This window comes from Eublepharis macularius, chromosome 1, assembly GCF_028583425.1.
Source record: "Eublepharis macularius isolate TG4126 chromosome 1, MPM_Emac_v1.0, whole genome shotgun sequence".
Lineage (NCBI taxonomy): Eukaryota > Metazoa > Chordata > Lepidosauria > Squamata > Eublepharidae > Eublepharis > Eublepharis macularius.
In genome coordinates, this window is record NC_072790.1 from 132,093,467 (window position 1) to 132,110,521 (window position 17,055).

The following is a 17,055-nucleotide window of genomic DNA, read 5'->3' on the forward strand; positions in this document are numbered from 1 at the left end:
ACCGTTATAGAAGAAGTAAGAGGGGGTCTCACCGGTGTATCACTGGGCTTTTCTTCCCCTTCCGTAGGCCTCTTAGCGGGAGTCCCGTCTGGCGGCACATCTCCTGCCTGGTTAGGCAGTTCGGTGGGGGTCTCTCCGGGTGGCTCAACCGGGTCTCCCTTGCCCGGTGGAATTTCCTGCTGTGCGGGAAGTTCCTTGGGTTGCTCTCCCGTCTCGCCCGGATGGGTGTCCCCTTCGCCGGTAGGTAACGGCCGCTGCTGGACATTCTCCATCGGGTAGGAGATAACACTTTGAAGGGTAGCTATCTGTACCGCCATCTCTTCAGCGGACAGTCTTTCCCCTGCTCCCATTGCCGAAATTAAATGGATGGCATGGGCCAAACTTTCTTCCATATCCATCAGTTTAGCTTCTAGCTGTTGCATTCGACTTGCCCCCGGTTGCTCGCTTATGGAAGCTTCATTCGTTGCACTCACCGGGGACAAGGGGCCCCAAGGAGGAGGGTCCCCTTGGACGACTCTCGATCTCGCAGCTAGGATTCCCTTGGCCATACCCGTCACAGCCGAGATGCTGGTATCCACCGCATAGGTGCGACCTTGTATCTGCTCCCAACTTTGTTCAGGGACCTCCGTTGGCTCTTTCCACGAAACAAGTTCGGAGTAATCCCAACTCAGGGCGCCGCGGCGAGACGTGTCCCCCTCCGCCTGTTCGGACGTCCTGTTCCAATATCGCCATGGTTGGCTGCTGTCTAGCTCCGGGACGGTTCCTAGGCTTCGGCGCCCTTCCATCGAAACTAGTGGATGAAGTCCACCTGCCCGACGCTCTCTGGTTTCACGGGGTCTGGCTCCCCACTCCGACGGGGTGGGTACCGAAATCAAAGGGAGAGCAGTCGCTTTCGGCCTTGCCCCGAGGTTGGCTTCGGTCTCGGCCCGAGTACTGAGGTCGATGAGAGGCGGGGTGGAAGTGGAGGCTCCGGTTCCGTTCCCGGCTGCTCCCAGCTCCTGGGAGTCTTGGGCTTGCACGGGTTGCTCAGGTTGATTGTCGGGAGACGCATACGGATCAAACAAAGGATCCCTGTCCGGGACAACCTTGGATTCCGCTGGGCCCGACTCAGACATGATTGGTAACAAAATGTCAGACTGTGGCTAAATAAGGCACTCACTACAGGGTTCCCTTTAGAAGCAAACACAAGTCCATTGTTTGGAAAAGGAAACTTTACTGCAGAAAAGGTCCATTATAGTCCACTGTCCTGAATAGGAGAATCAGGATGGTACATGATCATTGTTACCAATGAAGAGCAAGCATAAGATACAGAGTAACAATACCCATCTGGATCAGCCTCCCCCCACAGTTCTCAAAACAACATCTCTCAGTCCTGGGAAGCTGCTCTCCTTCAAGGCCAATGCTTGGTGGAACGGTGTTAGACAAAACAGTCTCCGCCGGTGGGAATGCTGCCTGGGAACTGGTGCACCTGGGAAGAGAATACTCAAACACTAGAAGCATTAGAAAATGGAGTCAGTACAGTTTAGATATACACTGGACCTGACACTGAGTGGGTGTTAAGTTGTCCTGAAGGACAGTATATAAATCAAATGTTGTTACTACTACTACTACTACTATTGATATCTGTAGAACTCTTTTATCTTTTCTCCCCCTCCCTTTTTTTGTCATCTTTCTTGATGAAGTGTTCCACAGGATTTGAAAACTTGTGTGCTATTTTGTCTTATTGTGGTTGGACATCAGTTTTCTTTTTGACTAGTTGTCTTCCCTTATGAATAGAACCAGATGAATGGATCATAATATGAATTTACAACATAAATCATAGTTGATAGGGAACTTATTTACTAGGTTGTTGCCATGAAGTAAAATAAATTGATTGTTCTGATCATATTATTCTAGGCCTCTTGTATCGGAGTCTGTGAACAATTCACTTTTTCATCAGCTAGCTGAACAATTACAACAACAAAACCTAGAACATCTTCGCCAGCAGCTTTTAGAGCAGCAACCTGCAAAGGTATGTGACTCTGTCTTTGGACAATAAGTGTTGCTGATTTTTATAATGTTTATTGCTGCTCCTGTGCATCAAAAGATATCACCTTGTAAACGTTCTTTATCAGAAAACACAAACCCATTATAACTGATTAGCTGTGGAATCTTGAAAGGTAAGTAAAGAGCCATCCATATACCAAAACCTTTTTGAAGAGCCTTCCATATCATCAGCTGCTACTAAGAAGCACCTGGCAGGGATATGTTAGCACAAGTGGTTCAAAAGGTAACATGAGTGGGAAGAGAAAGAAAACACACTGCACTCCAGTAACACTTTCAGTTAAGGCAGTTATCAAACCTGAGGCTCAAATTATCAAAATGGACATCAAGGAAACATTAACACATATAAAGCTACCTCATACTGAATCAGACTGTCAGTCCATGAAAGTCAGTATTGGCTACTCAGATTGGCAGCAACTCTCCATGATCTGAGGTAGAAGTCTTGCACATCATTTACTGCTTGGTCCTTTTAAGTAAAGGTGCCAGGGATTGAACCTGGCACCTTCTGCATGCAAAGCAGAGGCTCTTCCACTGAGCGACAGGCCCTCCACATAAAAATGGGGAAAATTAGTCTGTGCTGAATGTGTTCTCATTCTGATTTTGAGATTGAAGGTAGTATATCCAAAATGGCAGAAATATTCCCTTCATAATTCTGACTGTTGCTTTTTCAGGCCTGTTCACTGGCATTATTTTTCTCTAGTTTTTTCTTAACTTGCTCCTTTTTTTTTCTTTTATCTGATTGTGATAACACAATACTGTTTGGCCGCTGACAGTATCGTATGCTCAGTTTGAAGGAAGCCATTTTGTTGTCCTTACTGTGAACACTTTCTTAAACAGTTTTTGAAAAGTGGTTGCTGCAGAGACACATAGTGTTGCAGAAAGTGTTAATTCAAAACACTTTCCTTTCCAGCTCATCTCTAATAATAGTTATGTAAATTTATGCAAAGACGGTTCGTTTGTATAATTAAATCACAAGCTTTTGGTTATCCTGGTGCATGCAGTATAAGAGAAAAAACAAGGGAAAAGGGATAAACACCTCTGAAAAAACAAACAATACCAGAGGTATTGGAAAAAGAAAAGAGAAACAAAATCCTGGTTTATGTATTAATTGTAATATTATAATATTAATCACAGGGAGTGACAAAGTGTGGAACATATATAGTAGATAACACATTACTGTGATAATTGTGTGAACATCGTTCAATATGCAGAGCAGTTGTTGTACAGCTGAGCCAAACAACTGACAGTCTGCTGGTTAATTAAGTCCCATTTCAATATTTTCTTCAAAGTTGCTTAAACGTTTGTAGTCTGACCGTGTTGTTGTCAGTCTGAAAAAAAGTCAAAACATATTTCTCTGTAATACAACACCAATGTAAACTCTTACAACAGAGAAATAACACTTACTAGTTGTATCAGCCAGTCATGGAGGGAAACAGAACATAAATCTGTTACAAAAGACATATAGACATTAATTAAATAAAATGTGCTGAGAGAAAAGAAAAAGGGAAAAAATATAACCAATGATAACGAAATCGCTGTGAGAATTCAGAAAGTTCCAGAAATCCACCTATCCATGTACAGCTGAATAGCGAAAATGCCAGGGTGAAAGAAAATTACATCAGTACCACTCGTATAGGAACTAAGTAGCCCAAATTTTGTTTAATTGTACTGCAGTTGCTCTGCACATTGAATGATGTTCATGTATTTATCCTCTTAACGTGTTATCTATTTGTACATGTTCCACACTTTTAAGTCACTCCTTATGAATAATATCATTCATTTATACATAAACCAAGACTGTTTCTTTTATCTTTTTGACCTCTTGTATTGAGTGCCTCTTGTGTTTGGCAGAATATGCATAGCCCAGGCAAAATCTCAGAGCGTTATTATTTGATAACTTTTCTTTATAGTTGCATGAATTTTTTCTGGATCAAACAAGAATGTTTGGCAGCTTTTTTGTAACAATAGAAAGTTTGGGTGGCTTATGAAAGTAAATAGGGAAAGAGGGACAGGGAGAGAGTAGGAATATAAAAGATCCTGAGAGCAGAAGTAATACTAAAGAATTAGACAAAGCTATACAGCTGGTTTTCAGTATGTATAGAGACAGTGAAAAAACACAAACTTTGCTGAAAGAACTGAGATCAGATGGTGGGAAGTAATGTGACACTTTTTATGTGCACACACTGGTATTCTTGAACAAACCTTTTTTGTTTTTAAGAGTTTCTCTTCAGGTTAAGAACCTGAACAGTCTTGCCACTAGGTGTCACCAAATATTGCTGCTGTAAAACACTTTTAATGTAACTTCAGATAGTGTTGGGATATAGCTATTCAGCTGAATTACCAATCCTGTGTTGTATATGGCATTCATGCAGTCATTTTTGGGAACTTCTAGGAGGAGCAAATTCATTAACATGAATTTGGTAACCAGTTTTACACTTACTAAAAGTGTGCTGCCTCCTACTCCAGATGAATCCTGCAGATTCAGTGTAAAATTATAATACTCGGATGGTGGAGGAGGGAATCCAGCAAGTTACTCTGCCCACTTGCTCTGCAACCAAGACTGTGTTTAACTAGCTGTGGAGAGGGGGCTGTAACTTCCCAATCTTGCCTGTTCCACAGCTAGGTTCTTCTACTCTTCTGGCTCTGAAACCTCTGGAACCTGGAGAAATTGAGATAATTATGGAGACGGTAGCTTCCCTAAACATTCCCTAAATTATGGAGGCATGTGCTGCCATCCCAATTCATCCCAGCCGTTAGAGATTCCTACACTTTTCCTATCACCACCTACACTAACTGTAGGCAGCCATTCTCTTTGGTCTTCTCTCTGCCAACAGGGTCTTTACAAAGCTCATGGTAGCCCAAGATAGAGCGTCTACACTTTTGGGGATCTCCCTCTATCTTTATTTGGACAACTTGCTCATTTGCTGTTTAGGTGCAGGGAGAGTAATATGAGATCAACAATTAACTTTCATTCCCTCTATGGTAAACCTAAACAAGAGTTCTCCAGTCCCATCCAAGAGGTTCAGGCATCTACACATCTTCTTTGAGTCCTAGATGGACTATTTTTCATGCAATGAGAATAGACAAGGTACAGTCACTCATATCCTAGACTGACAGATCTCATAGTTTTGGTACAACCCCAAGCCCGTATAAACCTCTCAGTAGAAGTAATGGCACAGGCAAGACTTCATTTCAGACCTTGCAAAGATCTCTTTAACAGGATAAGAAGGCAAATCAGTATTGGTGCCATTTCCAGATATTAATTTCAGTGACAGTCAAATGCTTTGGTGGTACTAATCTGACAGAAAATGTCCCCCTCGTCTTTTCCTCATCACAGGGGCTGGAGCCCATCTGAAGTAGAGAGGGGCATGAACAGAAAAAAAAACACGAACATGATGTTCGTTGTCCGTTGCCATCCATGAACAGGGACTCACGAACAACCACGAACATGGCCCTGTTACTCAGCAGAATGGGCCACTGAACCTCAGTATCTTCAGAGCCTTCCCTAGACTTGTTTGTCTTTTCAGCAAATCAAATAATTAATAGGTTTTATTCCAATTTTCTTTTTGAGAGAACAGAGGGAGTAGCTGGCCTTACTGTGGACTAGCTGCCTGGTCTGCTTTTTGTATACTCCACTCTTTTCCCTACAAGAGTCCTTAGGAAAGTGAGATCCAAGTAACTGGAAGTCTCCTAATACTGCTCCACTGGTCCTACATACAGGGTTTTTTGGACATAATTCAACTGGCCACTCATCCTACACTGATTATTCCTGTAGCTCACAACCTGCTCCACCAAGGCTTATTTCTCCACTCAAATCCTGCCTGGTTATGCTTCCCCATTGGAGATTGAGCAGCACATTCTTCAGACCTCAGCCTTTCATAAATATCCTGGTCTTTTGTAGGCAGACCACTAACATTAGAGAATATGACTTGGAAGGCCTACTTGTGATGGTGCAGTCTCAAATGCCACCATGGGCAACAAAGAGATTCTCCAGTTTCTTTAAGCAGGCCACCAACAGGGCCTCCGCTAACAGACCTTAAAGTGCCAGCATCAGCTCTTTCATCACTGTTGTCTACTACAGGATCAACATCCCTCTTATCTCACACTCCAGTAAGATAATTCTATGCGGTTCTGTTATGATTCTTCCTGGGACTCTGCAAAGTTCTGCGCTCACTAACAAAGTCATCCTCCAAATTGTTGCTGTCTACATCCTTATGTTACCTCTCATTCAGAGTAGATTTTCTGGTTGCTGTCACATTCGACTGACTTGTTTTGAGCTCAAAGCCGTCTCATTCAGGAAGGAACATTGTGTTTTCCACAGGTATCAAGTAATTATGTATACAGATCCTACCTTTCTACAAAAGAGAATTTTCCACAGGTTGCTACAGCTTGTACTACCATCTTTCTGCCCCTGCCCCAACCACAGCATCTAAGGGAGGAGAATTGGTACAAACTGGATGCATGCAAGGCCCTTCATATCTACTTGAAACACAATGCCAACTCAGGAGGATTGTCTTCAGTGTCAAGGTGGATTAGGGCCTGCATCTCATTAATGTGAAACCTAACATCTTCTTATACGTAGAAGAGTATCAGCACATAACTTCAGCAGCATTCTGCACTCAGGCACCTTCGAAAGAGATCTGTAAGGCTGCCATGTGGACTTCAGTCTCATCAGTCATCCAGCACTACATGTTACATATGTGCATTGGCTGATGGCACTTTTGGCAGGAAGTGCTACAGCAGGGTCTCTCCAGATGAAACTGCTTTACAGTGATTCTGAATCCTTTCCAAGACATGCACACTGCTTTTGAACATCTCATCTTGGACTAAGTACTCCACTGTCAGAAAATAGACTGCTGGTACTTACCATGAGGAAGTTTCCTTGATGGTGAATGGTGGGGATTCAGACCCACCTGGAATAACATGCTGTGACATGGCTGTCGATTCAGCCAAGACTTTCCCACCCAAGCAGGGGCTGTTAGATTCTTATTGTTCCAGTTTTTTCTGATTTTTCCACCTTTCACCTTTCTATTTTATAGGCATGTTTTCACCAAGTTAACTCTTTGTTTCTCTGTGGTGGTGGAGAAGTCATGCACTACTTGGCATACTACGTCCTGAAATTGGGATGTTGCTTCTCTGCTGGCTAGTTAGGCTTACTAATTAGCAAAGTCTGCCTGCTGAGCAAGTGAGAGGAGTAACCCATCTTGGATTCCCTTCATTCGTCATCAAGGAAGGCTCTTCATAGTAAGCACCACTATTCCAAATTGTTATGTCTAGTTGAGTTTGAAGATTCTCAAGTCCTATATGCCGGATGTTGTCCTTGAAATTCAGAACAGAAGTTTACAACACTACCTGTGACTTATTTATAGTGTCCAACTCAGTTATATTTCTATAACTTATTTCTAATCATAGCTTCGTACTAGTTGCTGAACTTCAAGCTGGTCTAATATGATGAACTTCTTTTTAGATGAAATGCACAATATGATGATAGAAAAAATGATTGGTTAATTTTTTTCAAACATTTATATCCTACAATCTCTACAACATTCTCCTCCAATAGAGATGGGCACGAACCAGAAAAAAGAACCATGCGGTTCATGGTTCATCGCATTTCACGAACCACCAACTCTCACGAACCTGCCTCGGTTCACAAATCGGTTCGTTTGGTTTGTGAAAACGTCATATCCAGGTCAGCAAATCATCACTTCCGGGTCAGCAGAAAGTCACTTCCAGACCAGCAGAAGGCCAATTCTGGGTCAACAGAAGGTCTGTAGGAAGTCCATCCCCTGTTGCCTAGGAAAATGATCGGCACCAGGCTGTCTACAGTGACGAACCAAAAAAACGAACCAGCATAAAGTTCGTGGCGGTTCATCCGAAATGGGTTCTGACGAACCACTGGTTCGCAAAGCACGAACCGCCCTGGTTCATTACGAACTTTAGTTTGTATTTCGGTTCGTGCTCATCTCTATCCTGCAATATAAAATTGAATTTCATTTTTTGAAGACAATAAACTCACCAAGAATGCATTCTCCAGAACATATTATGAAGAATACATTCGTAACAAATTTACTTTATTCCAAATGTGAATTTCTATTTTATACCTGGCACTGAGAGAAATAGTTCTTTGAGAGTTGGGTAAGATTGACTAGCACACTGGTTGTTTAATGGTATCTGTAGTTTGTACAGTCTGATGTTTTAAAACCCATGTATTTAGTGGCTGTTGCAGTGTTAAAAGGGCTTAAGGAAAGTTAAATTCAAATTGCAGTTGCCTAAGCTTGTTTCATTGGAGGCAAACTCAAATCATGACAATTGAAATGTTTTTTTAAAAAATAAAATTTTTTAAAAATACTCCAGTAATTTATGCAAATTGTGCCACTACATATGCCTTGCGTACATCTTCAGCTCAAAAAGAGTAATGCCATGTATTCTTACTTTGCAGGCTAGTCCTGAGGAAACTCAAGAGGGAAATTTTGGTTCTGAGCATTCTGCGACGCCCTCACAAGATAGTAACCACCAGCAGTTTTTAGAAGTTGAAACAAACCTGGACAATTCAATGGATGTTCAACAGCAGGTGAAACTCACTATTTCTCTCTGAGTTAATGTAGTATGACTTCTCTGGTTAAAGAGAAGTCTGATGGGTCATATGCTTGCATATTATACCATTCCCGTTTCGTATAAACAACTTCTTCCTGGGCACAGTTATTGGACTTCCTAATGGTCTTCAATTAGAACAGCTCACCACATGATATCTTCATTACTGACATGTCCGTTGCGCTGAAATGGTGGTTCATGCCAGTAACCACCATTTATACCGTTTATACGAAACGGGAATGGTATAATATGCAAGCATAATCCCGTCGGCACATCAATATTTTCATTTGATCTGGATTGTGGTCACCCTTCCCTGTGGGACTCTCTGCCTACATTCCTAAGAAGGCTCTACTGCAGCTCTCACCCAGATGCTTTTCTATGAACATTACAAAAACACAGACAAACAACTGTTACCTTGTATAACTGTTACCTTGTATTTATTATATATTTATTACTTTGTATGAAATTGTATTTATTGTGGACACTTTGCAATTTTGCACACTTTGCACTAATATATTGTTACAAAAATCCAAAATTTCTTTGACTGTATATTCCCGGTATTGTTTCTTGGGGGAAAACAAGTGATGGCAGTAGCTAAGAGTGCATTTATTCAGTTGCACTTAGCCTGAAAACCAGCGCCTTTCCTAGGTGTAGCCAACCTAGCAACTCTGATCCATGCTGTGGTAACCTAAAAGTTGGACTGTTTGTGAGTCTACCCTTGAAGAGAACTGAATAGCTTTAGTTGGTTTATAATGCAGCCGCCCAATGTTTGACTGGGCTAAATAATTTTGTGCATATATCACCTGCAGTAAAGGTGCTGCATTTGTGGTCTGCTTGTGTCGGTTCAGTTCATGATGCTGTTTTTGACCTTTAAAGCACTTCATGACCTACAACCGACATAATTGAGGGGTCACCTCTCTCTATCTGGTTATCCCCTTTCTTCTGGTGGTTCACTGTGCCACTCCAATCACAGGCTTTTTTGTTGGCTTCCCCATCATGGTAAAGTCTTCCTCATTTTGTCAGACAAATCCCCCTGACTTATAGAAAAATCTGCAAAGCAGTGAGTTTTAGAGGACTTTTGAGGGGTTTAGTGGTTTAATATTAAGCTGTTTTGGCTGTTTGCTTCTTTAAATTGTGATTGCTGTGTGTTTTTAATTTGAGGGGGGTGTTTTGTTTTATGTATTATGTCATAATTTTTTTCCTAAAGTGCCTTGACTTACTCTTTAGCAGGATGAAAGCTTTTAAATAAGAAATGCAATGGCTTTGTTCAAATATTCCCATATGCAAAAATGACTTGTGCATATTGAGACCAAGGGTACCCCCTGTTCTGGCCATGAAATAGAATTTTATAGTCAGTTTTGACAATCTTGATTGCTTCTTGGGGCCATGCGTGTTGTGTGAATATGACATTGTACACTCAAAGAGTCCCCCCCTGAACCTCTGTGTCTGTGTGTATGTGTGTGAGAGAGAAAGTATACAACCACATCCATTTAATAAGATTTTGTTTTAATGTTCATGGGTTGGTATTGCTGAATTGGAGTCACCATATTTCCTTTTCTTATATACTTAGGACATGGATATAGATGAAGGGCAAGAAGTTGTTGAACAGGAAGTCTTTGAGCAAGAGGAAAAGAAATCAACAGTTCTTTCAAGATCAAGAACACGTTCAAGATCTCGTTCAAGGTTATATAATTTCTTTTACCCCAGTAGATACTTTTATACTAATTTTTAAAAATCTAATTGTGTATTTCTGGTGGAATATTTTTCTAGTGGCATTATTAAAATTAATATTTTATAGGTCCCCAAGAAAAAGAAGGTCCAGATCACGATCTGGCTCTCGAAAGCGTAAACATAGAAAACGTTCACGGTCTAGATCAAGAGAAAGAAAAAGGAAATCCTCGAGGTCATACTCCAGTGAAAGAAGAGCTAGAGAAAGAGAGAAAGAACGACAGAAAAAAGGGTTACCTCCCATACGATCCAAAACACTAAGTGGTAGGTAACATGTTTTCACTTTGTAATTTAAGACAATATAATCCTTATGTCTAGTAGCCAAGAGCTGGATCTCACATGGATCAAAAATCTACAAACCAAGCCAGCCCCGGCTGCAGTTTTGGGCTCTTCATATCTGGGGTTGGATTCAGTGGCATGGTCAGAAGAAGAGCAGGTGTTTGTATATTTCTCCCCCCCCCCCCCCCCCCCACACACACAGAACAGTCACTTTTGACCCCAAGAAAGTTGATTCCTGAGGTTGCAGTACCTGTGTTGATTAATAGTCACTTAAAGGAGGGGCTGCAGCCAAGAGGGAAGAAAGCAAATTGCCTCTGTCTTCCAGATAAGAATTCTGTTGACAGAAAAGAGAGAGGGAGAACTCCCCCAACTTGCATGGCTATTATCCTGTGCAGGTCCAGTCAAACTCCTTCCAGTGTGTATGGGGCATGATTTAAAGCAACATTGGCAGTCCTCATGAATTGCATGTACTTTTCACCTCAGAACACTAGCAGTTTCTCCTGATGGAAATGATTACAGTTTTGGAGGCACAGTAGGAAAAAAGATGGACAGGATAGGGGTGGGCTCAGTTCCCCCTTTGGCCCACTCATAATGTAAATTAAATATCTCATTGTGGATAGGCATGTGCGGTTTGGGAATCCAATTCGGGGAAAAATGCCCAAATCGGACCCAATCTGTAAAGTATGCCAGCCCCAATTCAGAAATCCCAAATCAAAGCTTTACGAAGCATTCATTATGCTTTGGAAAGCTTCGGGGCTGAGTTTAAAGAGCCCCGCCGCTGCTTGCAAGCAGTGGCAGGGCCCTTTAAACATCATCCCACCCGCACCCACCCCCACTTACCTTTGTAGCGTTGGCGGCAGCAGTGGCTCCAGCCCTCCCCGCCGCCCGCGGAGCGGCAGAGGAGGTGGAGAAAGTCCTTCCTGCCCCTCAAATGGCCGCCATGGCAATTTGAGGGGCAGGAAGGGCTGGAGGAGGCAGCTCCAGCCTTCCCCACTGCCCTGCAGGGCTCAGGAGGTGGTGCGGCAGCAAAGGAGCCAGCTGGCTCCAGGCCGTCACTGCCTCGTGCTACCATGCATGCTGCCGTAGCGGTGGCGCTGCGGCAGCAGCCCACCATCCAGCTGATCACCCTCCCCTTCTCCCTCTGGCCAGGTAAGTGGGTGCGGAGTGGAGGGGTTGCCCCAGGGGGGGTGGGAGGTGGGGCTGGGGGAGTTGCTCCCATTCACTTCAGTATGCTCTGAACATTTACAGAGCATACCGAAGCGAGTAAAATGCCATAATTCAAGCCACTTCGGAATTACGGTATTTCCGAATTTTCCCCCCGCTTTGGGTTTACTTGAATCTTTTCAGGATGCACACCCCTAATTGTGGATCCACAGCATCCCATTTTGTATGATTTCCATGACTATCTTCTTTTAACAGGTCTGCCATAGTCATCTAGAGTTTATCCCTTTGTCACAGATGACACCTTCATGGCAGCAGTGTCCTTTTAAGAGTTCTGGAGAATGTATTTGAAGTTAGCAGGCACCCACCGGTGTTGAATGTCTAGTTGCATTACTGTAAATAATGAATTTACCTTTGATCAGAGTCAGGATAAAAGATTCCAAGTTAAGTAAATATATCTTGTAATGCAACAAAAATATACATTATTTAAACAAAATTTGTTTTAACAGTCTGCAGTACTACACTTTGGGTTGGACAAGTGGACAAAAAAGCCACACAGCAAGATTTAACCAACTTATTTGAGGAATTTGGACAAATAGAATCTATAAATGTAAGTGAAGTCATAGTCCTTTACTGCTTAAAAATATTAGTTAATATTTGGACTTGATACAGAGAAGAAATTTATATTCATTTTCATGCTGCCATAATTTATTGTTCATCCTTATAGATGATTCCCCCCAGAGGTTGTGCATATGTCTGCATGGTTCATAGGCAGGATGCATATCGTGCTCTTCAGAAATTAAGCTCTGGGTCTTACAAGATTGGATCAAAAATTATTAAGGTACTTCTTCAGTAGTATTTTCCTTCTTTTGCTTAACTTTTTAACTGTATAATTTCACATGTAAAGAAAGCTGGATTCTTAGGAATCTTAATGTATGCAGTATTGAGAAAATTATATATTTCTGGATAGTTCTGTGGAACAGTTTTCTTGTGAAGGCAATACTTAGTGATAAATGGAGAAGATTTTCAGAATGAAAACTACAAAATACTAAATAATGCCACTGGGATAATAGAGGAAAGTGTATCAATTTAGTATGAAAGGGAAAATGTAAACATTCAAACTGTTTATTGTGCTGTAGGGTAACATCCCTTAAAATCTTGTTGGCCATGAGTTGCAGGAGCCATGCTAAAGCTAAGTTACTCATCTACATTTTGGGAGAGTGGTCAGACATCTGTGGGAAGTAGCTGACCTGTGTTTGAAGGAAAAACTAGCAGGAGGCTTCCATATAAATTCCATATACCTGTATACTGTCCCCACTTCTCACATATGCTTTTCATGAAAGTGCAGTGTAAATGATGATCATAGGGATGTGCAGTTCAGGTTTCCAATTCTGGTAAAATACCTTGGCTGTCCTGGCCTCGGGTGGTCTGTGGTGGCGACAGAGGAGCTGGCTCCGGGCCATCCCAGCCTCTCACGTGCTGCTGTCATCGCCACCGCCTCGGCATCCTGCCACCCAGCTGATCACCCTCCCCTTCTCCCTCCCAGCCAAGTAAGGGGTGGGGGTGGGGTGGAGGTGGGTTGCTTCCCCTCACTTCAGTATGCTCCGAATCTTTACGGAGCATACAGAGCGAGTAAATATCAGAATTTTGAAGTGGCTTGCCACTTCAGAATTCTGGTATTTCCTAATTTTTTTCCTGCTTTGGGTAAACCTGAAGCGGGAAACCCAAATCTTTTTGTGATGCACACCCCTAGATAATCAGTGGCAAAAAAATCATATTAATTTTAATATTCCTGAGTTTTCCTTATAAATTGCAGTCAGACAAAGAAATTTAGTAACATGAAAAACTAGATAATTGAAGGGACAGCACAGTGGTGGTGATTGGACAAAAACAATTAGGTGTTTATCATCTATATCTGCTTATGGTAAGCTTGATGGATGCAGCTATGGGCTTTATTTCTGAACATTCCGAATTGCAAGCTAAATATCCTAAGAATATTTTTAATACCAAAGATGGATTAATATTCTTTTACCGTTGGTGGTTGCAGTAGGCCATTGGTAAGGAAGATTATAGAATGTATAATCTTAGAGGAGATTTATTTCATGGAAATAAAGTAACTCCTATTTCTAGTATCATGGAAACTTTCAGAAAATTTTATTTATTTGCTTCATTTATACCCTGCTTTTCTTACCCAGTGGGGACCTAGATTGGGTTACATTGTTCTCCTTTTCTCCATTTTATCCCTGTGAGGTAGGTTAGGATGAGTGTGTGACTTGCATAAGGTCATCCAGCAAGGTTCCATGCTTGAGTGAGGATTTGAACCTGGGTGAGGGTCTTTCATCTCCTAGTCTAGCACTCTAACTGCTACGTCACACTGACATGTCAGTGAATTCTTCTCTATTCTGCATGATATATGGACCATTTTTAAGCATGTTTTTAAGTGGACTTGGCAGAATGCCACAGTAAAAAGTAAAGTTGTGATTGTTTATCCTACTACTGAATTGTGTTTTTGTTTTAGATTGCATGGGCTTTAAATAAAGGGGTGAAAACCGAATACAAACAATTCTGGGATGTAGATCTTGGAGTTTCATACATACCTTGGGAAAAAGTTAAATTGGATGATTTAGATGGCTTTGCAGAAGGAGGCATGATTGACCAGGAGACAGTAAATAGTGGTAAGGACATTTTGTACATATCTTTCAGCTAAATTTCAATTTTTTCAATGTTTTATTATATAAAAATGTATTTCTAAGATACAGAATGTGTTCATTAGAATAAACAATGGCAGGTTTTTTGCTTCCTGACAGTTACAACATAGGTTTTCTGGCATGTGAGTTGATCACAGCTTTTCTAGCTAGTAAAGTTCTTGGATGATATTGTCCATCAGATCCGCCTGCTTTTAAATCTTCCTATCATAGATGAAATCTTCTTGGGGGAGGTGTTAGCTAATAGCAGTGGATATCATTTTGCCCCAGACTCTGTTAGGATTGTATTTATTAGTCTGGTTAGTCTGTTTGGCAAAATGAACAAATCTTGCTTTGAATGCAAACCCCAATTTTTCCACTGCTTGTTTTTTCTCTACCTGCCAGTAGGGTGTACATCTTCCTTATGTACATCTTTATGGAATCAGTGGACAGATAAGAGGTCCAAGGAAGGTTCTGAATGAATTGTGGTTTGTGCATTGTGTCATCACAGCAAATCATAATTAGTACAATCTGTTAACAAACTATCTGCAAACTTTAGTTCAAAATCCTAGTTTCGTGCCCACCAGCAAATGCCGTTTCTTGGACTGTCTGTATTCGAGCAACACAGTTAACTGGGTTGATCATGACGTCTGAATGCAGTGTCAGAATGGTACAGAGATAGGTTTGGGGAGCTAGTTCACACAAATTACTATGGTTGGATGTGAGTTTTTCTGCTTTGTTCTTAAATTATGCTGCGGTGACATCTGAGAGCATGTCAAATGACAATATGGCACTGGGGTGATTAGTTATACTTTAGATTCAAAGAGCTATACAAGCTCAGTAGGTTGTATGAATTGCCCTTTAATGAACAGTTTGTCTCGTTGCATATTCTTTTATTGCAAAACTTAAGGTTTCCAGATCAGCAACTTGAAAATTCCTGTCCATTAACCTTTTTATGAAATATTTTCCTGCTCTACTTTTCTTTAGAATGGGAAACAGCAAGAAGCACAGAAACTGTAAAAGAACCTGTGCAAACAACCCAGAGTACCACAGTTGAAACAACCACAGTTGCAACAACACAAACAGAAACGTACACACAGTCTGTTACTATGTTACAGGTTAGTATTGCATTTGTTTGCGCTCCTGCTTTTCTTGTGTAGTCAGGAAAGGAAGCCAAAAATAGAAGCTGTTAATTTCTGAGCTGTGTCTGAAGTTGGGCTCAAAATCTTCTGATACCAGAATGTGTGGAGTGGTCCCCCCTGCCTGTTTGGTTTTGGAACTAGCATGAGAGTAGGGCCTTTGCAGCCTTCTGTGCTATTGTGTTCCTTTTTTTTCTCTTTTACCTGAAACTACTAGTAGCAATTTTTCCAATGATTGCCATTTGTAGGAGAAATAGAACCAACGTTTATGCTGGCAACATCATGAAATCCTAAAATGAGTTACTCTAGTCTAAACCCATTGAAGTCAGTGGGCTTAGACTGGGAGTACCTCTGCTTAGGATTTCACTGTTAGTAAGGACAATGAAACAGATAGTCCCAGAAGAGGCTTTAAAAAAAAAATAGTCTAACAGATTTATGGCCTACGAGGGCTTCATCCACAAAGGTCTTCCAAAAAATCCAGGTTAACTACCTCACAAACCAAGCAATGTTGCCAGCAGACCTGGAGACAATTGTCTTGTCTCTTTAACAGAGGCTTAAAGTGTAGAAATGGGCAGCTGAAGCTTTTCATGACATGGAGGAAAATAACATCCCAGTAAAGGGTCAGGACAATTTTTCTGTGAGCAGCTGGCAACTCTGCAACAAAGAGGGCTTGTAGCTGCAAAATGTTTGCTACGCTGTCTAGACTGATAGGATGCACTGAATTAGTCACTGTGGGAAGGGAGGAGGACTCACATTCTGAACTGTAGCAGGAGGAAAAGATCAACCTCCCTAACATGGGAGAGTTGCCTTCAATTGCCTTTGCTATCCTTGGTTTATGATGGATTCCTCCCCTCTTAAGTTGAACTAGAGTATTAGAGTTGCCAGGCAAGCACACTGTAGGCAGGTCCAACTCAAAGGTGAGAGTTTTACAAAGGTGAAAGAAAAGCGTTCCACAAAATCATCTTTGTGCTTTTCCATAGAAATCTCAGATCAAACTGCAAAGATAAGGGAATTAGTTTTTTTTAGTTAGCATTCACAGTTCCTATCACATCCCTAGCAAGGGTAGAAAGGGTGAAGATGCTGAATAAGAGCACCCCATAGCAGTTTTTTTTAAAAGGATTTTTATTGCGCTAGTGTGAGATGTCTTGAAGAGCAATCAGGGCTCTTGAATTAGATGCAGTAGGCAGCATATGCCCCTTGAAGGAGATGTGAGTACCAGGATAATAACTGATGGGCATAGCAAATCAAATACCAATAGGTGAGATGCTGCTAGAGGAAGCGTGGCACCTTTCTACAGATTTAAAGATTCTCATGCAAGCCTCATCCCACTCTTCTATAAGACAAGCCCAGCAGACTAGTTTTTTTTCTGTCTTGAAAGCACTTATCTGGCAGCACAGAGATTGGAACCAGAGCTGCTTCTAATGACTCTC

At 41.6% G+C, this 17,055-nt stretch overlaps 1 protein-coding gene across 3 annotated transcripts in view; it reads left to right on the forward strand.

Moving 5' to 3' along the window:
* SCAF8 (SR-related CTD associated factor 8) overlaps positions 1-17,055 on the forward strand; it is a 122,168-nt gene that overhangs the window by 40,980 nt on the left and 64,133 nt on the right. For all 3 annotated transcript variants that reach the window (XM_054969837.1, XM_055004009.1, XM_054969838.1), the window contains exons 9-16: positions 1,897-2,011; positions 8,483-8,614; positions 10,205-10,317; positions 10,433-10,626; positions 12,312-12,412; positions 12,530-12,643; positions 14,321-14,477; positions 15,474-15,604. In XM_054969837.1, the coding sequence (XP_054825812.1) occupies positions 1,897-2,011; positions 8,483-8,614; positions 10,205-10,317; positions 10,433-10,626; positions 12,312-12,412; positions 12,530-12,643; positions 14,321-14,477; positions 15,474-15,604 (1,057 nt within the window). The remainder of the gene's footprint in view (positions 1-1,896; positions 2,012-8,482; positions 8,615-10,204; positions 10,318-10,432; positions 10,627-12,311; positions 12,413-12,529; positions 12,644-14,320; positions 14,478-15,473; positions 15,605-17,055) is intronic.